The 26,916-nt window shown below is 44.7% G+C and overlaps 1 protein-coding gene across 1 annotated transcript; it reads right to left on the bottom strand.

Annotated features, from left to right (window-relative positions):
• Positions 1-365: 365 nt before the first annotated feature.
• DHH (desert hedgehog signaling molecule) lies at positions 366-26,909 on the bottom strand. The gene is made up of 3 exons (XM_060763917.2): positions 26,163-26,909; positions 3,036-3,297; positions 366-1,286 (listed from the first exon to the last, which is right to left on the bottom strand). Exons 1-3 carry the CDS (start codon positions 26,463-26,465, stop codon positions 619-621), a joined length of 1,233 nt encoding a protein of 410 aa, XP_060619900.2. The 5' UTR covers positions 26,466-26,909; the 3' UTR covers positions 366-618.
• Between the last annotated feature and the right edge of the window lie 7 nt (positions 26,910-26,916).

The raw sequence follows: 26,916 nt of genomic DNA, 5'->3' as shown, positions 1-26,916 counted from the left end.
ACATTGCTGGTATCATATTTCCTTCAGAAAAGGCAATATGGTACCTTGGTTGTTGTTAATGCTATAATGCACGTCCCCAAGCTGGGGAAAATGTCTGTCCCAAATTCTGCTCCGTCAACCCATGAGATATTATTTCTGCTCAATCTCTCCATGATTCTCCTCTAGCTGTCCAAGTTAAGCAGCTGAATTAGGAGTGAGGAAGAGCCATTGTTTATGCTTATTGAACAGACCACAGGACAAAGCAGGAAATTGGGGGGGGGGGGAGTCACTTCCCAAAATTCGAGTAGGGTTTATGACTTTTGCCCTGAATTTGGAGGAAGAACACAGAATGCCATGGGTATCTGCAAACTCTATGAAGACATCTGAAGTTAGCTCACAGCCTAACATGGACAAATCATATTGGTTCATGCCAACCACCTCCATAGACACACAGCCCATTCCCTCTGTTTAATTCCCTCTTCTCTCATTCAGCCACAAATCCTTGTATTTCAAGGAGCTTTTGGTAACGTGGTCACTACTAGTCATGAAATATGCAGGCCCAAATTGGTGTCAGACACCTTGTCCTTATGGTTTGAATGCGTTTCTGTTTGTAGGGCAAACAAATTGCCAGGAAAGTCTCTATGGATGAAGGGTATCCTGACCCAGGACACTCTGTGCTAGCTGGTACAGAAACTGTGAGTACCAATGCATGCCTTTCTCCTGGGTGCTGCAGTTCCTAGCCTCTCCCTTCCGAGGCAGCAGTGAGAACAAGCCATGCACGAGTCGCAGTGGGGTGAAGGCACGATGTGCCCAGTGGTGGCTTTCAAGCACGGCATAGCAGGAAGCCAGCACCCCATTGACAAGGATAGTGCCGTGTGAAGTCAAAGGGGCATACACGCCGGTGCTCTCTTGCCACCACACATGGACCACCTGGGCAGGGTGCAGTCGAGGGCTATCAGCCTGGTACGCCAGCACTGAGTCCCCCACACGCACCCGGCTGGCAAAGATTGGAGAGAAGTCGGCTGTGCTGTTGGTGGGATCCTGCGCAGCAAAGATGAGATGTGAGGGAGTGAGGAGCAGCCGGTGCATGGGGCTGTCTGTCTCAATGGCCACAAACGTGGCCTGCCGATGCTGGTCTCGGTCAAGGAACAGCAACACCTCACTAGGCGTCACCTGCCCATTCTGATCAACACTCAGCACGTAGTCCCCGGGACGAAGTTCAGAGAGACCTCTTTTCTCACCATTCTGTAAAGTCACAGCTGCATCCCCAGGAAAGCACCCACCAGCCCGAATTGCCATGGAGTTATCTAGGGGAGAACAAGGGGATAGTGTCAGAAGTGCCAGCAGATGGCTTCCAGCCCATTGCTTCAAGTCTCTAGTTGTGGATAAAAATGAAACATCTCAACTTCCTTGGCCATGTTTTGGCATCTGCTAGGAACTACAACTTGAATGCAGGAGTCTTTGCCTCTGATTCAAGGGCAACTCTGTCCTAGGACGGTCGTAAGCAGCATTTTGACACACGTGGGGTGGGAGCTTCATTTACTCTGTAAGTAGGGGAGAGAGAGCTAGTAGTCTGGGCACTGGACTATGACTCTGGAGGCAGGAATCAAATCCCTGTTGCTGGCTACTTAAACCCACTAGGTCAGTGATTCCTAACCTGTGGGTGCCCAGATGTTTTGGCCTTCAACTCCCAGAAATCCTAACAGCTGGTAAACTGGCTGGGATTTCTGGAAGTTGTAGGCCAAAACACCTGGGGACCCACAGGTTGAGAACCACTGCACTGGGTGATTTTGGGCAGGCCTTTCATCAGCCTCAGAGGAAGCCCCATGATACTGTTGCCTTAGAGTAGTCATTCCCAATCTTTGGGCCTTCTGGTATTTTGGACTTCAACTCCCACAAATCCTAACAACTGGTAAGATGGCTGGGATTTCTGGGAGTTGAAGTCCAAAATACCTGGAGGCCCAAAGGCTGGAACCACAGCTTTAGAGTCACCATAAGTCAGAAATGACTTGAGGGCACACAACAAGTGAGGGGTGGGAAGCACACTTTCTCCTTCTGCTGTGCCATCTCAGCATTCAGACATCTCCTCTTTGTTCACTGCAGCAAGTAAAAAAGAAAGGATTCCTCACACACACAAAAGCAAAACAAGTCAACAAGAGGAATAGGAAAGCCAATGGGAATGAGCTCCAGTGTAAGCTTCAACTGGAAGAGGAGGGAAAGGATGTCAGACACATGCTTTCTCTCCTGGCTTAGAATGTGGAGACTGGTTGGCCTCTGGAGCTCTATGGAGGAAACAAGAGATATCGACATTAATGTGGGGACAGACATACTTCAGAGCCTGAAAAGCCATTTTCAGCTCCTCTAGTACTCTGAAACACTGAAGAATGTCATTGCAGTCATAAGTAGCATTAACAACCTGTAGCTGTTTTTCTGGATGTTTGCAGGGGATTGGTTGGAGTACTGAATAGCTGCAAAGAGCACTCTACATCCCCAAAAGAGATTATAAGACATTTCACTCTAGATTGTTTTTTTTTTTTGGGGGGGGGGGGGTAAAGAAATATGTGGTTTTGCCAAATAATTTTTATCAGGGCTTTTGGGTGGATTGAAATGGTCCTGATGGCCACATTGGACCTACCTCAGGAGCCACATGCTCAATTCCTAGACTTAAGATCATGCACTGAATCAGGAAAGAATCCTCTTGTCCCAGGATCAGGAGAACAGACAGCACTTAAAATGGTTTGCCTAAGGTTGCAACATGTCCATGTTTGGTCTTGGTCCATTCTTTACTGTAGTCTCTGTAAACCAGGGTGGGGAAGTTGTTGCTCACCAAAAAAAATATTTAACTGTATCTCCCATCAAGTCCATCCAGCATAGTGGATAGTGGATGGAGATGGGAGTTTTAGCACACTGGCACGTGCAGAAACTCACATCAAAAGCTTTTTTTTCTAGGCAAGGAATGGAGCCTGATCTTTGGGTCTTGCTATACCAATTCCAAGGCCTCTGCATCCCCACCCTGCCTTTTCCATGGCTGGGAGCATGAGAGTTTTCCTACTAACCTGCTTTCACTGACACATGAATATGTGCTTTGGATTCATAGTAAACCCAATCGAAGCCAGCCTCTACAGCCAAGCGGGCCAGCATGCCGTATTTCTCTCTATCACGGTCAGAGGTGGTGATGTCCAATGCACGCCCCTCATAGTGGAGGGAATCAGGAAGGTGGTGTCCGTCTTCATCCCAGCCCTCAGTCACCCGCAGCCTGATGCCTGGCCACATGTTCATCACAGCAATGGCCAAGGCGTTCACCCGGTCCTTGCAACGCTGTAGGGAGCAAAAGCATGGAGGAAGGACATTAGCAGCCATTAGCATTAGGATTGGTGATAAAGCTTCAGTTGAGGCACCTTTTCCCCTTGATAATAACTCTTTCAGGAGTGAATTTCCCTTCCAAGGGGTAGATTTCTCTTACTTCCTGTTATCTCACCTCTGTTCTTAACTATGAGTCATTTGTAAGTTGGATGTTTGTAACTCAGGGACCGCCTATACTTGGTTTTGTTGCTTCTTGGTCCATTGCTTAAGGCTTAAGCCAATTAAAATGCCTCTGTTTCATATGTTTCATACAAGGAGGAGAACAGTACTGCATTTCATGATCTTATTATTTAGTGGATACAACTTCACAAAAGCTCATACTAAAATAAATTGCTGTGAGATTCTCTTCCCACAATTCTATTTTTATGCTGGAACAGATGAATACCTTTCTCTCTCTCTCTCTCTCTTTCTGAAATCTGATTACCTAAGAGATAATTAGGTCACAGTTTTCTGATATTTGGCATCTGTCGCTTGTGGGCTTCATCCCCTTTCCATCACAGTCAAATTAAAGCACTCTCTTAAGTCTATCAGGTATGTTCTATCAAGTATTCAGAGAGACATTTTCCTGCCTGCTCCTAGCCTGGAATAAGATTATAAAAAAAAATTTGCATTCATGTATATTGTATACAAAAGATCATCCAGGCCTTACCAGTCTGTCCCCGTGTGCCAAGAGTTTTGAAATATCTAAAACCAATGCACTCATATCAGAAGGTAAAATCTAAGGTCTGCACAGGGAAAACACAAACTACAGTAGAGTCTCACTCATCCAACATAAATGGGCCGGCAGAACGTTGGATAAGTGAAAATGTTGGATAATAAGGAGGGATTAAGGAAAAGCCTGTTAAATGTCAAATTATGCCATGATTTTACAAATTAAGCACCAAAACATCATGTTTTACAACAAATCATCAGAAAAAGCAGTTCAACACACAGTAACGTTATGTAGTAATTGCTGTATTTACAAATTTAGCACCAAAACATTGCAATGTATTGAAACAACTGTGAATCCGGGTGCAAGGCAGACTGTGTTGGAGAATACAGAACGTTGGATGAGTGAAGGTTGGATAAGTAAGAGACTACTGTAATGTATTTCAGTTTTAGTGGTGGTGTGACATTACCGCAGGATTCATATAGGTGCTTTGTACACACAATTCAGGTGCATGCTCCCAATATATATATGATCTATATATATAAAAAATGCTCTGTGCATAATGAGTACCTTAAAAACAAAAGAACCAATGAACGAAATCCCACAAAATTTGGCAACAAAACATCTCACAACACAAGGAGTGACCATCACTCAAAAAAGTATGATTTTGTCATTTGAGAGTTGTAGTTGCAGGGATTTATAGTTCACCTACAATCAAAGAGTATTCTGAACTCCATCAACGATGGAATTGAACTAAACTTGGCACACAGTTCTCCCATGACTAACAGAAAATACTGGAATGTTTTGGTGGGCACTGACCTTGAGTTTTGGAGTTGTAGTTCACCTATGTCCAGAGATCACTGTGGACTTAAACAATGATGGATCTGGACCAAACTCTACACGAATACTCAATATGCCCAAATGTGAGCAAGAAGAGACAGGGAAAGAGAGATTACCATTCTTTCCAGCCACAACAACCGGCCCACTCTAGTGGCCAAGATGGGACATGGGCCACCTGAGAAGGCGGATTGAAATTCTGCTGGAGAACTAGATATTCTATGCAGAAAACATTCCAAACAATACACAACTCAAAGAAATTTTTAAGGGAAAGGAGCCTATGGACATGCAAAGATGCTAACAACAATAGCAATGTAACGAGGGTTGAATGAAAAGTAATGCCTCCGCCTTCGTAACTCCTCAACAGATGGCAATACTGGAATGCGGCAGGTACTGGCTTGTTCAGTAAACTCTCCTCTACAGTTCCATTTTGGTGGGAAGCCTTAGCATTGAACAGTTGTGTTGTTGAAGTGTGAAGTATGGAACCCTGTGCAGACGGTCGGTCAATGCGACTTAAGCAATGTGCAGTCATTGAATTCTTGACAGCAGAAGGTGTCACCCCAAAGGAGATTTATCAGAGGATGTAACCTGTTTATGGTGATTGTGTTGATGTGAGTACTATGCGTGAGTAAGTTCAAAGATGTTGAGGTGGGAACATCTGACTTGCACAACAAACAAAGAGTTCAACGTCCTGTGACAGCAACCACCGAGTTTCACAAGCAAAATGTTGACAGATTGATTCAGGATGATCGTCGTATCACTCAGAGAGAAATTTCAAGCATAATTGGCATTTCACAAGAATGTGTGGGTCACATTATTGCTTTGCTTGGCTATCGCCTGAGGGCTGAGAAAAGCAGTATATAAATAAATAAATAAATAAATAAATAAATAATAAATATCGGAAGATCTGTGCACGATGGATTGCGGAAACAGAGTGTCGACTTCTTCCGTGACGGCTTCAGAAAACCTGTTCATTGTTGGCAGAAATGTATCCAATTGTCTGGTGATTATGCGGAAAAGTGAATAGTGGTAGTTAAAGAGCACATTCTAAGGATTATTTCTGCATTCGATTTATTAAAATATTCCCATCCAAACCTAAGTAACGAAGGTGGAGGCATTACTTTTCATTCAACCCTCGTAGTCCCCTGAGGCATGAGATCTATCATAGTGCCATCAGACTGAGGTGTCCTCTGAGAAACTGGATATGTAAGTTCAGTACCTATCCCTAGGGATTTTAAATACAATACAAAGAAAACAGTAGTTTTAAACGCCAAGAGAAAATGCAAGAACAGAGCAGAAGTTTTAATTCCAGAAAAAAGCCACATGAATGAGCTAATTACTGATAGGTGGTTTAATTCACACTATTACCACTATCACTCCCCATCCCTGAATCCCTTCGGGGAGAGAGGGCGAGTTAGAAATAAATAATAATAATCCCATGCACCACCCCATCCAGGAATGCCAAGGTGTATCCAGAGTTCAGTCAAAGATACATGGCATCTTAAAGACTAGCAAGCTTTATTTGACCTCATTCCTGCATTCATTTATTCATTGGAGCCCCCGGTGGTGCAATGGGTTAAAACATCAAACATCCAGGCGTCCGCTGAGCATCGTCCTTGCAGACAGCCAATTCTCTCACCAGAAGCAACTTGCAGTTTCTCATGTTGCTCCCGACACAGAAAAAAAATTAATTTCAACAATGGACTAACCCCTCTTATCTGAATGAGTAACCATTTGCTGAATAATTATTAATAAATAATACAAAGAAGCAAGGTTTTATGGTATATAGCACTAAAACTACACAATTACATTATAATTTCTACAACTAACTATAAACCTACATCAAAAGGACAAGCACAAAAACAAAGCATACCCCAACACACATATACACACACAAATTAAACTAGTCCACAAACATTAAAAGCATTCTACAAAACTCCATTCGCTATCTGATTATTTTTATCCCTTATTATTCTACTCCCTTCTAATTCATAAATCCTACAATTGATACCATCTTTGGCTCCCCCTCCTTTCTGACTACCAGTTGCTTAATGGTGGCAGTAATAAAATTACTCACCCACAGCCAGGCCCGTAGCCAGGATTTCGATTCCGGGGGGGGGGGGGAGGGGGGCTGGGTTTGTTTGGGGGGGTGGGCTGAGTCTGAGTGAAAGAGGGTCTACCCTAGCAAACCTTTTGTATAATTACCCCAATACCCCCATGCATATGGGATATATTGAGCATGGTGATCAGATCATGATAGGAATAAACATAACAGTTTAAATAATGCACCAGTAAGGCCTTTTCGCGAACCACCATGAGAATTTCAGGGGGGGGGGCTGAAGCCCCCCCCCCCCCGGCTACATGCCTGCCCACAGCAGCTCTAAATGAACTGCTGAAACGATGAAAACTTGGGGGGTAGCAACAAGTGGATTTAAGGGAGGACTGGAAACTCCATTCATTTTAGGGGCAATGAAATCTTGATGTAAGAGTGTTTCAAATTGGATTTAAAATGGATTCATACTCTAGTGTGATGAAGTAGTAATTTAGGGCATAGACAGTATTAATACAACAATGTTTCAGTTATGTATGTCACATGCACATTATCCAGGATTTCCTTTGATTTTGCTATGGTCCCTCCATCCCATTGGAAAGGTGTGCAGCTTAGTAGATGAGTGCACACTTCGTGTGAAAAGCATCCCACATCAAACCACTATCTGGTCTAAGAAGATCCTGGAAACGTGACCAAATTCTGTGATATGTTCTGGTGGCTTGGATGACACTATTAGACAAGTGTTGCTATAAGAAGGGCCTCCATTGTGCATGTGGCAGGGCTCGGGCTGCATTGTAAGAGGTGGTCTGAGGTTTGCTCTTCTCCACTACTTTGTGGCCCCATTTCTTAAGGTTGGCTCTGCATCCACAAATGTGTCAACACATCGTGTTTTGGTGCTAAATTCGTAAATACAGCCAGAGCACAGCCTGTTCAGCATCTTTCAAGTTGCTTAGCCTTCTGTGTGCCCAGGGGGAAATCTCTCATTCAGTATCAGCCATAAATTGAGGTTCTGGGTTTGAGCCTGCCACTTTTGGATTCTTGCTTGCTGAGGTGTTCCTGCGAGTATCTCTGTAGATCTTAGAAAACTATTTCTTGATTTAAGTCATTGGAGTGCTGGCTGATATCCGAACAGGGGATGGGCCGGAGATGTCACTGCTTTGGTCCTTTCCCTTTTGGCTGCTACTTCCTGGTGGATGTCAGAAGGGGCAATACTGGCTAAACATCAAAACATCCTTCCGGTGTCATGGTCTGATCATTATCTGATCACTTTTAGACTTGCTGCGACTCTTAACCTCCGCAGGGGTGGAGGACAGATTAAAATGGTCCGCCCTAGGAGACTGATGGATCCGGATGGATTCCTGAGGAATCTTGGGGTCCTTCCTGCCTTGGAGCCTGGCGATTCCATCGACGCCTTGGTGACTCTCTATAATGGGGAGATGTCCAGGGCGTTAGATGTGATCGCACCCGAACGCCCCATCTCGTTGCGTCGTGACAGGCCATCTCCCTGGTTCACCGGGGAGCTGACTGTGATGAAGCGTGCGAGAAGGGGGCTAGAGCGCAAATGGAGGAAATCTCGGGTCGTGTCTGATCGAGCACGGGCTAAAGCCTCTCTTAAGGCATACTCCGTGGCTATACGGGTGGCCAGGAAATCATTCACGACCACTCGTATAGCGTCTGCAGCAAATAGACCGTCGGAGCTGTTTCGGGTCGTGGGGGAACTCCTCCGCCCACCTGTGGAGGAGGAGCTCACTGATGACCCAGCAGCTCGGTGTCGCGATTTCGCACACCATTTTGCAGGTAAAGTCGCTCAGATACGCCTTGAGCTCGACTCCAATTCTATCGCAGTGCCAGAAGAGGTGACGGAGGCACCTGCTTGTCCATCCTTGTGGGATTCTTTTAGGCTTGTTCTTCCTGAGACCGTAGAGGAGGTTCTTGGGGCTGTGAGGGCGACCACCTCACCTCTAGACCCATGCCCATCTTGGCTCATTAAATCAGCCAGGGAGGGGTTGGCTGACTGGTTTGTATTGATTATCAATGCATCGTTGGAGCAAGGGATTTTTCCATCTGGTCTGAAACAGGCTGTGGTTCGTCCACTCCTCAAAAAGGCTTCCCTTGACTCCACGGTGCTGAATAACTACAGGCCAGTCTCCAACCTCCCTTTCTTGGGTAAGGTGCTGGAGCGGGTGGTCGCCTCGCAGCTCCAGAGCTTCCTAGACGATACCAACTACCTAGATCAGTCACAGTCTGGTTTCAGGCCTGGTCATGGCACTGAGACAGCCTTGGTCGCCTTGGTGGATGACCTCCGCAGAGAGCTGGACAGGGGGAGTGTGACCCTGCTGGTTCTCCTGGACATCTCAGCGGCTTTCGATACCATCGATCATGGTATCCTTCTGGGTCGTCTCTCTGGGATGGGCCTCGGGGGCGCGGTTCTGTCGTGGCTCCGGTCCTTCCTGGAGGGACGGACCCAGATGGTGAAGCTGGGAGACGCCTGCTCGGACCCCTGGCCTTTGACCTGTGGGGTCCCGCAAGGCTCCATTCTGTCGCCCATGCTTTTCAACATCTACATGAAACCGCTGGGAGAGGTCATCCGGAGTTTTGGAGTTGGGTGCCATCTTTATGCGGATGACGCGCAACTCTACTACTCCTTTCCACCTAATTCCAAGGAGGCTTCTCGGGTGCTGGACGAGTGCCTGGCCGCTGTGTCGATCTGGATGAGGAAGAGCAAGCTGAAGATCAATCCCGACAAGACAGAGGTCCTCCTGGTCGATCGTAAACCGGACCGGGGTATAGGGTGGTTACCTGTGTTGGACAGGGTTACACTCCCCCTGAAGCCACAGGTCCGCAGTTTGGGTGTCCTCCTGGATTCTTCGCTCACACTTGAGGCTCAGGTGTCGGCGGTATCCGGGAGGGCCTTTGCACAATTGAGACTTGTGCGCCAACTGCGACCGTACCTCGTGAAGGCTGATCTGGCCGGGGTGGTCCACGCCTTGGTCACCTCTAGAATGGATTACTGCAATGCGCTCTACGTGGGGCTGCCCTTGAAGACGGCTCGGAAACTTCAATTGGTCCAGCGGGCAGCAGCTAGGATGCTAACTGGAGCTCATTTTCAAGAGAGGTCTACCCCTCTGTTTAAGGAGCTCCACTGGCTGCCATTTATTTTCCGAGCCCAATTCAAGGTGCAGGTGCTCACCTACAAAGCCCTGAACGGTTTGGGACCACCCTACCTGCGTGACCGCATCTCCATCTACGAACCCACACGCTCACTCCGGTCATCTGGGGAGGCCCTGCTCGTGATCCCACCTATGTCGCAAGCGCGCTTGGTGGGGACACGGGACAGGGCCTTCTCTGTGGCGGCCCCCCGACTTTGGAATGCCCTTCCAAAAGAGCTTCGTCAGGCCCCTACTCTAGCAGTTTTCAGAAGGAACCTAAAAACTTGGCTGTTCCGATGTGCCTTCGCAGAATAGGAATCCCCATCCCAAGTCCTAGATGCACTTTAGCACAACTATTGTTGCTGCACACCGCACTTTTAATCTTACGTTCCTCCTCCCATCTCAGCACTTTTAACCCTGTACCCCATTACGCTGGCCGAACCAGTTTTAATAGTGTTTTGATGTATTGTCATTGTGGTTATTTTGCTTAATTGTTTTGATTTGCTTTGTTTATTGTTGTGTTATGTTTCTATTGTATTGTATTTGAGGCTTCGGCCCGTGTAAGCCGCATCGAGTCCTTCGGGAGATGCTAGTGGGGTACAAATAAAGTTAATAATAATAATAATAATAAACAGTATAATTTCTCCAGTGGTGTAGTGCGTATTTCTAGAGTATAACAGCTACTTTCAAAGTGAATACTGCACAATTAAACAGGAAATAAGACTTTCAAACCGGGAACAGAAAATGTTTCAAATGTTGTTGCATAGATATTATACTGATAGTAGCCAGGTTAGAACGTCAGTTTCACAACCACCACATGTGAACCACACATTTTAAAGCACGGTGTTCCCAGAAGCACCCAAAAGCATTGTGTGTGTTTTAGAAAGAAACCTGATCTGAAAGTATGCAGTTATTTTTCTCAGATATACTTCTGCCTGCTTCTCAACCGACTTGCGTTTCTCCCCTCCTCCCAACCATTTGCTGCATAATCTGTTTATAAAAACATCCAAGAGAAACAAGAGCCAGGCCTTTGCAAGCAGGGGCGAGGGGTCCCTGGCCATTGACAATTAACCATTAACTCTTTGGGATTAGCCCACCTCCTGCATGGAGCAGCCATGTGGAAAGAACACTGATGGTTGGGTTACCAGCCGCCCTGAGAAAAACACATTCAGATTCATTATCTGGTTTTTAATTAACCTGTTTTAGTCGACACAGGCTGAGATGGAAAGATTATTGGATTGAGCAATATCCTGCTATATGTTCTTCAGGAGAATATTCTACCCACCCCTGCCTCCTCCAGCGCTCCCACACTGAACACCAAGGACGGGTTCCTCAGCAGCCACTCCCAGCCAGACTCAGTTCACTTGATCTAGAGGGAGATGGAAAAACCACTCTCTTGCATCTATTTTCTTGCCATGCTTTATTCCAATGTTTCTCAACCTTTCTAATGCTGTGACCCCTTAATACAGTTCCTCATGTTGTGGTGATCCCCAACCATAACATTATTTTTGTTGCTACTTCATAACTGTAATTTTGCCCCTGTTATGAATCATAATATAAATATATACAGTATGAGTTTTCACTCACTGGGCCAAATTTGGCACAAATACCCGATACAGCCAAATTTGAGTACTGGTGGAGTTCGGGGGAGGGATTGATTTTGTCATTTGGGAGTTGTGGTTGCTAGGATTTATAGTTAACCTACAATAAAGGAGTATTCAGAACTTTACCAATGATGGAATTGAACCAAACCTGACAAACAGATCTCCCATGACCAACAGAAAATACTGGAAGGATATGGTAGACATTGACCTTGAGTTTGGGAGTTGTAGCTTACCTACATCCAGAGAGCACTGTGGACTCAAACAATGATCGATCTGGACCAAACTTGGCATGAATATTCAGTATTCTCAAATGTGAACACTGGTGGAGTTTGGGGAAATAGACCTTGGCATTTGGGAGTTGTAGTTGCTGGGATGTATAGTTCACTTACAATCAAAGAGCATTCTGAACCCTACCAGTGATAGAATTAGGTCAAACTTCCCATACAGAACCTCCATACCTTGAAGGGACTTGCTGGTGTGAGCCTCCCTCCAGCCTCACATGCTCCCCCTCACCTGCACATGTGCACCACGCTGCCATGTGCCAAGCACACCTGCTCTACCCTCCCTGCTTGAAGTCTAAGAAACAGCCTTCCCCTTGGCTGAGAGGCTGGTCAATCACAGTGGGGGAGGGCTTTTGGTTGGAGGATTCACTGTCTGTTTCCAAAAAGGAATAGAAGAACAAGCTGAGACATCTTCTGACTTCTCTGCCAAAGGGGTTCCTAAGACCACAGAAATATATGCTCTTTGGTGACCACTTTCAAACCCCCCCTGGGGTCACAACCCTCGGGTTGAGAAACACTGATTATACAGTTATCTCTTGCTGGGATTTGTAGACTGACAAATTGTGCTGGTGCCGCACCAAACTACAAAACCTAAGATTCCATACCATTGAGCCATGGCAGTTAAAGTAGTGTAAACTGCATTAATTCTATAATGTAGTCACACCCTCTGAGTTCCCTGGCACGTCCACCATTCCAGACCAAGTTTATATAGGAAGCCCTGCTTGAAGCTGGGATGCTGAAGCAGAATCTCAAAGTGTCACAAGAATGAATGGACTGCACAACTCTTGTGCTTCCTTTAGAGCAGCTGTGGGAGTGCAATCCATCCTCGTGTTAAAAAACAACAAGCCAAAACCAAAATGTATCACCTGGTCTGCCTTAACTGTGGTCCATGGTAAACAATGAACCAGAAGACATCACACACAGCCCTGTTTCACCATTGCCTCACCACCAGCTACTTTCAGTGGGACAATGAATTCTATGAAGTCATAGCAAATTTATTAATGGAACACTTTGAAAAATAAGCCCTGGAAACAGCAACAAAAAAAGCCCACTATATGAGTCAGATATGTGGATGACACCTTCACCATTTTGAGCCATGGAGAAGAAGAAGAACTCAACAAGGAGCACCTTAACAGCATACACCCAAACATCCAATTCACCATGGGAAAAGAAAATGAAGGAAAATGGCAGTTTCTAGATGTCCTAGTCATCCGCAAACCAGATCAACAATTGGGCCACAATTGGGCCACACAAAACCTACAAACACGGATAGATACCTACAAAAGAACTCCAATCATCACCCAAATCAAAAAAGATCCACAATTAAAGCCCTGGCAGACCGTGCAAAAAGAATCTGAGAACTTCGCCTCCTCCAAAATGAACTGAGGCTCTACAGGCCAATGGATACTCCACCACAAACATCAGAAGTGCTGCAAGACCTAGAACAAGCCATGAGAGTAAAGACAAAGATCAACCCAAAGGAAAAGTGTTCTTGCCATATATCAAGAGAAACACTGACTGCTTTGGGAAGCTGATGAGGAAACACATCCTACAGACTATCTACAGACCCACTAAGAAAATCCAACAAATACAACAAATGTCAGCAAGGGACAAGAGGGGTCCTCTCTGCAGGAGTCTACTGTATACCATGCAGCTATGGACAAGTCTACATAGGGACCACCAAACGCATCATTGCCCAGACACGAATCAAAGAACAAGAAAGGCACTGCAGACTACTCCAACCAAAGACATCAGCCATAGCAGAGCACCTGATGAACCAACCTGGACACAGCATATTATTGGAGAACACAGAAATGCTGGATCACTCTAACAACCACCATGTCAGATGACACAGAAAAGCCGTTGAAATCCACAAGTATGTGAACATTTTCAACAGAAAGAAAACATGAAAATGAACAAAATCTGGATTACCAGCTTGAAAAATCTCTAAAGTAAGGACAGTAAATAAAGAACAACACTCAGAAAACAGGGGAATTCCAGTCAAGAAACAATCAGGGCCAGCTAACACCTCCCAACAAAGGATGCCCCAGGCAGGAAGCTGCCAGGCTTTGGAGCTGCAAGGGCATTCAATGCTAATCAAGGTAGCCAATTACAACATTCACACTTGCCTCAAACAGACAAAAGTTTTTTTCCCCATCCCAGACATTCCATAGATATATAAACCTCATTTGCCTAGTTTCCAACAGACCTCACAGCCTCTGAGGATGCCTACCATAGATGTGGGTGAAACATCAGAAGAGAATGCTTCTGGAACATGGTGATACAGCCTGGAAATCTCACAGCAACCCAATGAATCATTGTTCCACCTGGTTATTCCCAATAGAAATAACCATGTTGATATTCGAAGTTGGGGAAGGCAAGTTAGAAAGGGAGCTGGATGTTGATGTGTTGCAGAAGTTGCTTCCTTGGACTAAAATGTCCCCAAATTCTCCAGCCAGCATTTTCCAGTGGTCTTGCTATTCAGGGAATTCTGGGAGTTGCAGTCCAGAATTATTTCCACCAGAAATTTTTCTTTGGTACGGAGTTTCCTTAAGTGGTGAAATTGCTACTTCTTGAACTTGGTCTATTAAAACAGTGCAGAATATGTGTGGTATTGTGCGTATAGCATTGTGGTGAGCCACCCCAGCAACTGAGGACATAAAAAAGTCACTCTGTGCACATATCTATCGTCATAAGGACTGCAGAACAAATATATTTGGATCTTGTGTGACTATATTTCACACAACACTCACAACAGCAATGCCTCTATGTGTTTGCAGGCCAAAAGAAGACTTGCATGTGCTCAATTAAAGACCAGGGAAGCCTAAGGACCTGCAAGAGAAGGGACTAATACAGGCTGGATAAGAACGAAGGAATGTGAAACAAAGGCACACTTGTTGCACTATCAACTCTTGGCCTAGAAGGATTCTAAGTCTTTTAATAAGATACATCCTTTGTACATTCCAGGAGGCTTGGGCAATTGCTTGCTACACATTCAGTGAATTGAGAATATCTGAGATATTAATGCATGGTATGTAAGACGGGAGCTTTCCAAATACCTTACAAAGTGACTTATTGGGAAGAGACGTACCACGTTCTCTCAAAAGGGTGATCAGAATATCTGTGGAAGTACATACACCGAAATGCCCATGGCTCTGGGTATCCTACAATTTCACAGAAGTCCAGATCCAATGCAGTCAGTTTGGACAGGGTTGCAATAAGTCTCCTCAAAAACCCAGTTATGATAGATTTCTTGCCCTCAAGATTGTTAAGACATGCTTGAAGGAAGGCATGACTGATCTTTGTCAACAGAAGATGTGTGGTGTTCAAGGATGAAGTGAAAGACCCCTTACAAATGTATCAGAAGTAGAATTTGCCTCACATGCAAATATATTTGCATAATTTATTCAAGTCACATAAACTATATTTTTCTTGACATAAATGTTTAACTTACTTCACTGATTCAGCCTTAAATGCTGTTCTGAAGTGTAACATATATTGGTTGCTTCAAACATTATACTTTAAGAGTATACTTGAACTTAAATGTCAGGCTACACAGAGAAGCTACTGAAATCCACAAGCATGTAGACAATTTCAACAGAAAGAAAGAAACAATGAAAACGGACAAAATCTGTTTACTACTATTTTAAAAACTCTAAAATCAGGGCAGTAAACAAAGAACAACACTAGGAAAACAGGGCAAATCCAGGCAGGAATCAATCAGAGTCAGTTAAAACTGCCCAATAAAGATTTAACCAGGCAGCAATCAGTCAGGCTTTGAAGCTGCAAGGCCATTCAATGCTAATCAAGGTGGCTCAGAATGCTCTTTGGTTGTATGTGAACTATAAATCCCAGCAACTACAAGTCCCAAATGTCAAGGTCTATTTTCCCCAAACTCCACCAGTGTTCACATTTGGGCATATTGAGTATTTGTGCCAAGTTTGGTCCTGATCCATTGTAGTTTGAATCCACAGTGCTCTTTGGATGGAGGTGAACTACAACTCCCAAACTCAAGGTCAATGTCCACCAGACCCTTCCAGTATTTTCTATTGGTCTTGGGAGTTCTGTGTGCCAAGTTTGGTTCAGTTCCATCACTGGTGGAATCCCAGCAATTACAACTCCCAAATGACAAAATCATTTGGGAATATTCACATCTGGGCGTATTGGGTATTTGTGCCAAATTTGGTCCAGTGAATGAAAATACATCTGGCATATCAGATATTTACATTACGATTCATAACAATAACAAAATTACAGTTATGAAGTAGCAACGAAAATAATGTTATGGTTGGGGGTCACCACAACATGAGGAAGTGTATTAAGGGGTCGCGGCATGAGGAAGGTTGAGAAACACTGTTGCAGACCAATCTGTTTGCATCATTAAGCAATGAGAAACCTCACCCTCATCCCAAAACACATCTAGATACACCGTACGATCTCACCTCTTGCAAAGACAGAGGAAGTGAGTGGATATAGTAAAGTGAGGAAGAATATAAGTAAAAGGGAACCGAGTCTTATCTATGGTGAAAAGAACAGACGAGAAGCCCAAAGAGGAATTTGAGATACTTCCCATCGGCTCCTGGGCCAATGGACAATAGCTGTTTTCCAGGCCCAGAATTACTTAACTCGAGGAGAATTCAAACTCCTCGGGGAATAACAGCAAAATCATCAACTTTGCCACAAAGGACTCTTTCAGCGGCTCCACACTCCCTGGGCTAGTGTCAGTGCAAGGGGAAAAGGGCACCATAGGACGTGTCATAGATGGGACCTTACTGCGCTGACCAATTTCCCCCCACAACTCCCACTGAGGGTCCTTCCGCACCCATCCAGCAATTGCTGATGGGGGGGGGGGTCGGGTGGGCATTGCATGCACTAGATCTCTGAATTAAGTGTCCTATTGATCTGTGTTGACTACATCTTACGGGGAAGTGTGAAGTTTAGAGGCTTGTTGGAAAGCCGATTAATTAGAATAATCACCACACACCCATTCATTGTCCCCATGATGGAAGAAACTGAAACTTTCCCCAACCAGATAGCCAAAGCGGATTTGATGGGCTTCTCCAAACTAACAAAGAGTGGAGGAAAGGAACATATTACAGGAATGTAAGGATTTGGGTTTTAATTTTTTTAAAAAAGAAATAATTACCATGGAATCTGCGAGACAGGGTGAGCTCCCATTGTTAGCCCCAGCTTCTGCCAACCTGGCAATTCGAAAACATGCAAATGTGAGTAGATCAATAGGTACCACTTCTGCGGGAAGGTAATGGTGCTCCTTGCAGTAATGTTGGCCACATGACCTTGGAGGTGTCTACGGACAATGCCTGCTCTTTGGCTTAGAAATGGAGATGAGCACCAACACTCAGAGTCGGACATGACTGGATTTAAGGAGGACAACCTGCTTTCTGGAGCCCCCGGTGGCGCAATGGGTTAAACCCCTGTGCTGGCAGGACCAAAGACCGACAGGTCGCAGGTTCGAATCTGGGGAGAGGCGGATGAGCTCCCTCTATCAGCTCCAGCTCCTCATGCGGGGACATGAGAGAAGCCTCCCACAAGGACGATAAAACATCAAAATCATCCGGGCATCCCCTGGGCAACGTCCTTGCAGACGGCCAATTCTCTCAACAACAGGATGCTCCTGACACGACAACCCCCCCCCCCCAAAAAACCCCTGCTTTCTTAATCCCTGCCCCTCTTGGCTGCTCTTCAAGGAAGGAGATGCAACTGGATTTAAAATACAACAAATTATCAATGCATATCTCATGGAAAGGAACTTATGAATTTGTTTAAAATAAGCAATAGTGAGACCACAGGTAAAATGTCCTTCCTGGATCCCCTGGACCTCAATAATTATAGACCAGTGTATAACCTCCCTTTTTTGGGCAAAGTAATTGAGAAGGCTGTTGACCTCCATCTTCAGGCAGTCTTGGATGATACATACTTCCTTGACCCATTTCTAACCAGTTTCAGAGCACAATATGGAGTTAAGACTGCCATGGTTGCCTTAGTGAATGATCTCAAAGGTGTGTGTGTGTCCCTGTTGGTGCTTCCAGATCTCTCAGCGGCTTTAGATACCATTGACCATGGTCTCCTTCTGGAATGCCTTACATGGGCTTTGGAAATCAGAGGCACTGTGTTGCAGTGATTCCAATGTATCTCTCAGGTTGTTTTGTGTGTGTCGGGAGCGACTTGAGAAACTGCAAGTTGCTTCTGGTGTGAGAGAATTGGCTGTCTGCAAGGATGTTTCCTAGGGGACGCCTGAATGTTTGATGTTTTACCATCCTTGTGGGAGGCTTTCCTTATGGCCCCACATGGGGAGCTGGAGCTGACAGAGGGAGCTCAACCCACTCTCTCCGGATTTGAACTGCTGACCTGCCAGTCAGCAGTCCTGCCGGCACAAGGGTTTAACCCATTGTGCCACTGGGGGTTCCAGGTGGTGCTTGGGGATACCTACTCCTCAAAAAGGGAGCTGTTATGTGGTGTCCCACAAGCAGCCATTCTCTCCCCAATGGTTTTTAATATTTACATGGAACTTCTGGGAGAAATCATCTGGAGGCATGGGTTGTCTTCGCTCTTCTCTCTCTGCCATGGCACTATTTCTGGCCTTTCTAAATGTCAGGGAAATGGTGGTGGCAGCCAGGTAGAGCTGGTCCTAAGGCAGCATGGGTGCCTTCCCGTCTTTGCAAAACCACCTTTGACTTATCCACAGGTCATATCAAAATAAATAATTTTGGCCCCAAAACCTGCTCCCTGACTTATGTATAAGGTTGATTTATATATGAGTATATAAGGTAGTTCTTTAAACTGATGGAGGATTATGGCCATATAAAACCCTGGGAATAGCCGTCTCACCATTGGCTCGGTGACACATGCTTGAGAGGATTTGGATATAGGCATGGATCAAACTCTGCTACATTTCTGGCTGAAGGAATGCAGCAGAACTAACAAAGAATCACAGTATTTGGACTCGGTCATAATCTTTTCAGTGCATATTACTGTTAAAAAAAATCTATTCATGTATCCAGAGACTGGTTACATTTTTGTCACGTGGTTGCCTTCAGTACATTATTGTGGGATAACATAATCTAAAAACTTGAATAAATGTCAGCTTTTGACCATTTATAGTTTTGTTATATATTTTTTCATCAGCCCCCTCAAATTCTGCTTTGGTTTGAAGGCAGGCTGAGCTGGGGATAAGTCCCATTTTGGTGAAGACCTAGGACCCTTCCACACAGCCCTTTATCCCAGAATATCAAGGCAGAAAATCCCATAATATCTGCCTTGAACTGGGTTATCTCAGCCCACACTCAGATAATGTGGGATTTCCTGCCTTGATATTCCGGGATATAGGGCTGTGTGGAAGGGCCCCATGAGACCACAAAGATCAACTGTAGCCACCGCCCCACTCCAGATATGTTGTGGGATGCCATAAAGCATACAAAATTAATCTGAAACCAATAACTACAACCATTCTAAATCCATGTGTTTCAATATGATGTCATTGTTAAAAATTGGGGGGAAACCCTGAATTAAACAATACAATCAGCAGTGTGAAGATGTCTTGAAAATTATTCACATTATCAGAATGTTGAGGCAGATAGAAGCAAGTAGAGAACATGGGTAGAGGATAAGATGAAAAGGTTTGTTTATTTCTTAAGGTCATGTTCAAAGAGAAGAGACACAATAGAGGCTACCACGCAAGAACTATGGTTTTCAAACTGCCTGAAACAAAGATTAACTACAGAGGTAGCATAACTTCATTTTTTTTCAAAACTTAATAAAACCCATTGTATGAATCAGAATTTTTTATTTTTATAATGTAGGCACATACCTAAAGTTTTACGTTCTACGTAGTTTGAAGATCAAATTAGGTAGGTGACATCCCCCATTCTCCACACACTGAGTAAACTGATTTCTGGTGTTTGTCATGACTCTTGCCAGCATAGCAGGTGTTATGTTGGCAATTTCTTCCTGGATGTTGGTCTTCAAATCTTGTAGGGTCCTTGGACGGTTCACAGAAACACGGGATTTCAAAAAACCCCATAGGAAAAATATCACAAGAGGCCAAATCTGGAGAGCGGGCCGGCCACTCCAAATCCGCTCGAAAAGTAGGCCTCAACGGCAGAAGCACACTCCTCACTGTTAAAACGCATGATGGCGACTGAACTATGTCAGGGCAAAACTTTATATTCCCACCTCTCGAACAAGACCACTAGCGCTCTGCTACATCTTCAACCGACTGAATGACGCACATTTTTAAAAAGGAAGTTATGCTGCCTCACCCTGTATTTGCTTCTTCTCTTTTTCTAGTATTTTATGGCTGCTCTTCAAGAGCCAGTTTGGTATAATGGTCGGAGAATTTGACAAGGGAGACCAGAGATTGAACACTTATGGGCCATGAAAACCTAGGTGATCCCGGTGATATTTGTGGGGATTTGTGAAAAGGCACTATGATGTAATGGGTTGACTGGTAAGACATGTATCGGCAGCTGATTGGCTAAACCTGTCAGGAGCCAACATTCCGATTGGCAGCCATTTCTTTCTTGCTTCCGGTCAGCGCTCTCTTCACTCTTCAAGGTAAAAGTGGAGGTTAAAACCATTTCTCTCAGCAGCAAGCAAGAAAGAAATGGCTGCCAACTCTCTGAAGCCTGACCATTTCTAAGGCATGAAGCATATTTTAAAGACTGAGCTATAGAAATACAGAAAGTGCATTGAAGAACACTGAGTGACTGACACACCTGGAAAGAAAACAATTTTTGCACGCTACTGAGGATACAACAAACGTACAGAAATTGAAACCAATGTCTCCATTCAGTATGATGTGCGGAAATAGTCTTGCCTGGCTCAGAGTGATATTATTAGCCACCCCCCGAGGATAAGCAAAAGGTACTAATGGAGTCACCCTAAGAAATATTTGTATGGGAGCTTCAAGCCCACATTGTCCAGCTTCCTGTCTACATTTAGGGCATTTTTCTATGTCCCAGAAGAGCCAGCCACCCTCCTTGCCATTCTTCTCTTTGTTCTCCACACACCCCCATAGTTATTCACAGTTCAAATGTCTGCTGCCAGGCTTCACCCACCCGGCCTTCAGATGGTACATGGTGACTCAGCAGCAGGAAGTTGGAATGGAGTGAACTTTCTGTCCACAAAGGTGGAACGTCCTTGTCCCAAAGGAAGGCCACCCCTTCTCTACTCTCCTTCCCTCCAAACAATTCACACAGCATCCCTAACATAGAGCAAACAGGATCTTATCACCTCTTCTGGGGCAGGCCTTAGTGTGGAAGGGCTTTTTCCCCCCTTGCTTCATCACTATCCAACCATTGTAGGCAAACAGGAAAGACTATAACGACTATCCCCATATCTACAAGAGATACATCCCAAGACCCCCACGGAAATCTGTCACTGGATAATAGTGAACCCCATAATTATACTTGGGCAGACTCATATTGCAGAATCGAGAGAAGCCCATAAACATTTTTCAGAAGGTTACATTTTTTACAATGTAACCATTTAGAGAAAGAAACTGTGCACTTGAATTAAATGTGGGCGATCATGTCATTTGTGGCTTATGATAGCAGCATGTTCCGTGGCTAACCTCCTCGTTCTTTCACTTCCACATATATGCAGGACATGCAGGCCTACACTCCAAAAATGCAAGGTCTCTATTGTCATAGTGGAGCCCCTGGTGGCACAGTGGGTTAAACCACTGAGCTCTAAACTTGTTGACTTGAAAGGTCACAGGTTTGAATCTGGGAAGCAGGGTGAGCTCCCGCTGTTAGCCCCAGCTTTTGCCAACCTAGCAGTTCGAAAACATGCAAATGTGAGTAGATCAATAGGTACCGCTCCATCTCAAGAACAATGGCTAACGAAAATCCTAGACATCATGAATATGGACAAACTAACCCAACAGATGAGCATAAAGCAGAATATAAAAATATCCAGGACAGACTGGACACTAATAAAAAAAATTACGATGCAAGGTTAAGTGGATAATAGATATAAGATAAATCCAAATAATAATCGCTCTTAAGAAAGACTATGGAAAGAAGTTTGCCAAACAACCATGAGTGACTAAATGATCAAAAACGAAGGATTTATCCGAGGTGAAGAAGATTGGAAGTCAAACAAAGTACTATACCCAAACCCAAAACTTAACCCCAATGATGTTTTTTCTTGTCATCTTTTCTTTCTTTCTTTCTTTCTTTCTTTCTTTCTTTCTTTCTTTCCTTCTTCTTCTTCTTCTTCTTCTTCTTCTTTTCTTTATACCATTTCTATATTTTACAAATTTCCTATACCAAATATATGTTCCCCCTCTTTTATTGTTATTTGAAAACCTTAATAAAATATATTTTTAAAAAATAGGTACCGCTCCAGCGGGAAGGTAACAGCATTCCAGGCAGTCATGCCGGCCACATGACCTTGGAGGTGTCTATGGACAACGCCGGCTCTTTGACTTAGAAATGAAGATGAGAACCAACCCTCAGAATCGGACATGACTGGACTTAATGTCAGGGGAAAAGCTTTACCTTTACCCTATTATCATGGTAAAGGGAGGAATTTGTACCTCCAAAGACAATTTGGTAAAGCAGAATTTAAGGTGGTGGCAACCAGTATGGTGTTGTGGTCTTAGTTCTACATGTTGACCCTGGAAGATCTAAGTTTGACTCCCTCCTCACTGAGTTGGATGACCCTGGACAAACCATACTCTCTGTCTTAGAGGAAAGCAATGGCAGACTCTCCAGACAATTCCTGCCAAGAAATCCCGTAAGAGCGTCACCATGTTGGAGTTAACGTGAAGATGCATAACTACAGCAAAGGGAAGAGGTATGCCAGAACATATAACCATTGTGTACACCCTTAGCAGACATTTCTCCATCTATATAAATAAAAATGTAATGTTCGTTTGTGGGATTAACATAACTAAAAACCACTGGATGAATTGACACCAAATTTGGCCACAAGACACCTATCAGGCCAACGAGCAACCATCATTCATAAAAACAAAACAAAAAAAAACCAGCAGAAAGGACTTTAAAACCCTAAAAAATTAAAAAGACATTACAGCGCATGTGCAAAAACGACTCCAGGGCCCCACCCCCTCCATTTCTACTTGGGCCAAGTGTCAATGTTGCAGTTGTCCACTTGGATTACCTTTGAATAGCCTAGCACCTTAAAAGCCTGGCTTCTACTAGCCAGCAGGAAACCTTTGGTGGAAGGAGTTCCCTAGCCTAGATTGCTTCATGACTGAAAATCTTCTGTTTTCTGAGGGCCATAGCAATGCATGGCCGGATACAGCTAGTCCTCTAGATAAATAAAAATGTAATGTTTGTTTGTGTGATCAACATAACTCAAAAACCACTGGACGAATTGACACCAAACTTGGACACAATACAAGTGACCATCACTTATAAAAACACTGAAAAACACAGCAGAAGAGACTTAAAAGCCAAAAAACAAAAAAAATTATAATGTATGTGCAAAACCGCATATATACACAAACAAACATATATATACACAAATATATATACACATATATACACACACAAAACACATATACACAGACTGGGCCACACAACGCGTGGCAAGGGACAGCTAGTAGGATATAAGAAGAGTCTTGAATCACAGCATCATAGAGTTGGAAAGGGCCTTGTAGACCATTGAGTTAAATCTCCTGCTCCATGCAGGGTCTCCAGCGAAAACAGCCTTTTAAAAAAGATGTCCAGAGAAGGAAACCCACCACCTTGCTGGGCAATTGGTTCAACTCTCTCTGTCAAGAAGTATTTTTTTAGCTTCATACTTATAAAAAACTTTCTAAAAACTTGGTTCTGCACGTGTGAGAGAAACAATTGAGAAAAAAGTAGCACATTGTTGCAGGAATGCATGGAAGGCTATGGTCAAAAAGTTTTAGTTCCTGATTTGAAAGTATTATTTCCTGTTTAATTGTGTAGCACTTACTTTGAAAATAGTTGTTATACTCCAGAAAACTTTGTTTTTGTGGCTGCCACAAACTATGTTGAATTGGTTGAGACTCTATGAGATATCTATTGAAAAACTATAGCAAAGTGAGCTGCAGAATGCCCCGTAAAAACAAAGTTTTGCAGTTAAATAAACTTTTGCCATGCTTTTATGACAGAACCAATTAGGAAGTGGCATTTATAACCCAGGGACAACATCGTGTTACATAGTGCTATAATTTAAAAGGGTCAAAAGGGTGGGTCACCAAAAAGCAAACAGTTGAGAACCAAAGGATGCCTGTATATCCTTTTGAAAATGAGGAACCTTACTCAGCTAAAGATCAACAATAATCCCAAGGTCCTTTTTGCATGATGAGCCATGTATCCTCCCATCCGATGCTTATACATATGGTATTTGTGCCTCAAAGCTGGATTTTGCATTTTCCTCTACTGAATTTCATGTTATTAATTTCTATTCTACTTCATTTAGGTCCTGTTAAATTCTGAACTTATATTCCAATGTGTTAGCCACCCATCCCAGTTTTATGTTACCTACAAACTTAATCAGGATTCCCTCCACCATTCACTGATAAAAATGTTTAAGAGTAACAAAATAATAATAATAATAATAATAATAGTCTGGGTCTTCCGAATTCAGACTGACAGAGTTTTGGAGCACAATACTCCTGACCTCACAATTGTGGGGAAAAACAAAAGTATGGATCGTTGATGTTGCAATCCCAGGCGACAGCAGAATTGACAAGAAGCAACTGGAAAAGCTTACATGATACGAGGACTTAAAAATCGAACTGCAAATACTCTAGTACAAGCAAGTCAAAGTGGTCCCAGTGGTGATCGGCACACTGGGTGTGGTGCCTAAAGACCTTGGCCTGCATTTAAAAGCAATTGGCGCTGACAAAATTACCAGCTGCAAAAGTCTATTGTACTTGGATCTGTACTCATTATTCGCCAATATATCACACAGTCCTAGACACTTGGGAAGTGTTCAACGTATGATCATATACAATAGCCAGTGTAGTGATCTTGTTGACTGTGTACTTTTTTTTTTGTCGTGTCAGGAGCGACTTGAGAAACTGCAAGTCGCTTCTGGTGTGAGAGAATTGGCCATCGGCAAGGACATTGCCCAGGGGAGGCCTGGATGATTTGATGTTTTTATCATCCTTGTGGGAGGCTTCTCTCATGTCCCACATGAGGAGCTGGAGTTGATAGAGGGAGCTCATCCGCCTCTCCCGGGATTCGAACCTGCGACCTGTCGGTCTTCAGTCCTGCCGGCACAGGGGTTTAACCCACTTCTGTGTACTAATCTTGTTGTATAACAAACAAACAAACAAATAATAATGATGATGATGATGGCAGCAGTTGCCCTGGAGCAGAACATTGAGGCATGCCTCTCAAGACTTCCTTCCAGTTTGATGAGAAGCCACTGATGACAACTCTTTAAATATGATTTTGCAACCAGTTATGGATTCATCTGGCAGTGTCCTCATCTATTTCACATTTAATCAAAATATTATGGCGGTGGTACAGCAGGTTAAATAGCTAAGCTGCTGAACTTGCAGACTGAAAGATTTGAATCAGTGGAATGGGATGAGCTCCTGTTGTTAGCTGCAGCTTCTGCCAACCTAGCAGTTCCAAAACATGCAAATGTGAGTAGATCAATAGGTGCCACTCTGGCAGGAAGGTAACGGTGCTCCACGCGGTCATGCTGGCCACATGATCTTGGAGGCCTCTTTGGCTTGGAAATAGAGATGAGCACCACTCCCCAGAGTTGGACACGGCTAGACTTAATGTCTTAGGGAAACCTTTCCCCATTACCTTATCAAATGCTTTGCTTACACACAGATAAATGGCCTCCAGAGCTTTCCCACCATATACTAAACTAGTGATCTGTTTTTTAAAAGTTCAGTTTGGAGAGGAAAAGAAAGCATTTATAAAAAATGGAAACACTGTCATCAAAAGACAGGATACACTTCACAGCTAAACAATCGGGATGACTATTATCAGGAACTCTTTCCACTTAGGAACAGACCAGCCCCACTTCGTTGGGTTTAGCTAAAATGCAGCCCTCTTGAGAGTTATGTTTCACCTTCATTTGGAGGACAGCAAAACCAACTACCTTTCTCATCATGTACCAAAGGTTACGGTGGCCCAGTTGAAGCTGTGTCACGGTGCATCTATTCTACAGTGTAGATGCATCTCTAGATTGGGTTAAGCCAGGTGTTGCTCAGAGTGAAAGAGTCCTGTGCTGGCAAGCTGTGTGTATATGAGTGGCACCCACCTCTGTCATGAGCCGGTCCGCGCCCGTGTTCTCCTCGTCCTTGAAGATGATGTCCGGGTTGTAGTTGGGCACCAGGTCCTTGAAGCGCGGGGAGTGGCGGCTCACCTTGCCCTCGGCCTTCCCGCTGGCCCCCAGGGTTTGCTCTGCTACAGCGGGCACAAACTGCTTGTACTGCAGCGGGGTCAAGTTCTTGCGCCCGTGGGGCTTCCTGCCCGGGGGACCTCTCCCGGGGCCACAGCCCTGGGCCAAGGGCAGCAGGAGGCAGCCAGCCAAGCAGAGCCAGGGCAAGCAGGGCAAGGCCATCTCCGACCAAGCAGAGCCCTCAACTGGAGCCAAGTGGGGGAGTGGGCATCCTTGGCACCTTCAGAGCCTAGTGGTGCCAGGGCACATGGCTCCTACTCTCTCCCACTGAGCCCCTCTCCCCTCCCAGTGCCAACTCCAGGCCCCACTGGGCACCGGCAGCTCTCCAGATGCCGAGAGGGGTCCTCTGGGCCTCTAGGTCCTCTCCCTGGGCAGAGAGCCTCTTCTCCGGCCAGTGCCAACCCACTCGGGTCCCTCCGTCGCTCCGCCTTCGAGTCCGCCTCCCACGAGGGACCATGGCGGCCCCACATGCCCCACCAAGGGCTTGGGTGGCCTCCAAGCCGCCCATTCCCTCCGAAAGGGGACCACCGCCGACGGAAGGGAAGGAGAGCATCTTCAGGCGAGAGAGACAAGAGCGAGGAGGAGGAGAACAAACCCCGCCGACGCCAACGCC

Source organism: Anolis sagrei, chromosome 2, assembly GCF_037176765.1.
Source record: "Anolis sagrei isolate rAnoSag1 chromosome 2, rAnoSag1.mat, whole genome shotgun sequence".
Classification (NCBI taxonomy): domain Eukaryota; kingdom Metazoa; phylum Chordata; class Lepidosauria; order Squamata; family Dactyloidae; genus Anolis; species Anolis sagrei.
This window is presented reverse-complemented; position numbering and strand designations above follow the sequence as displayed.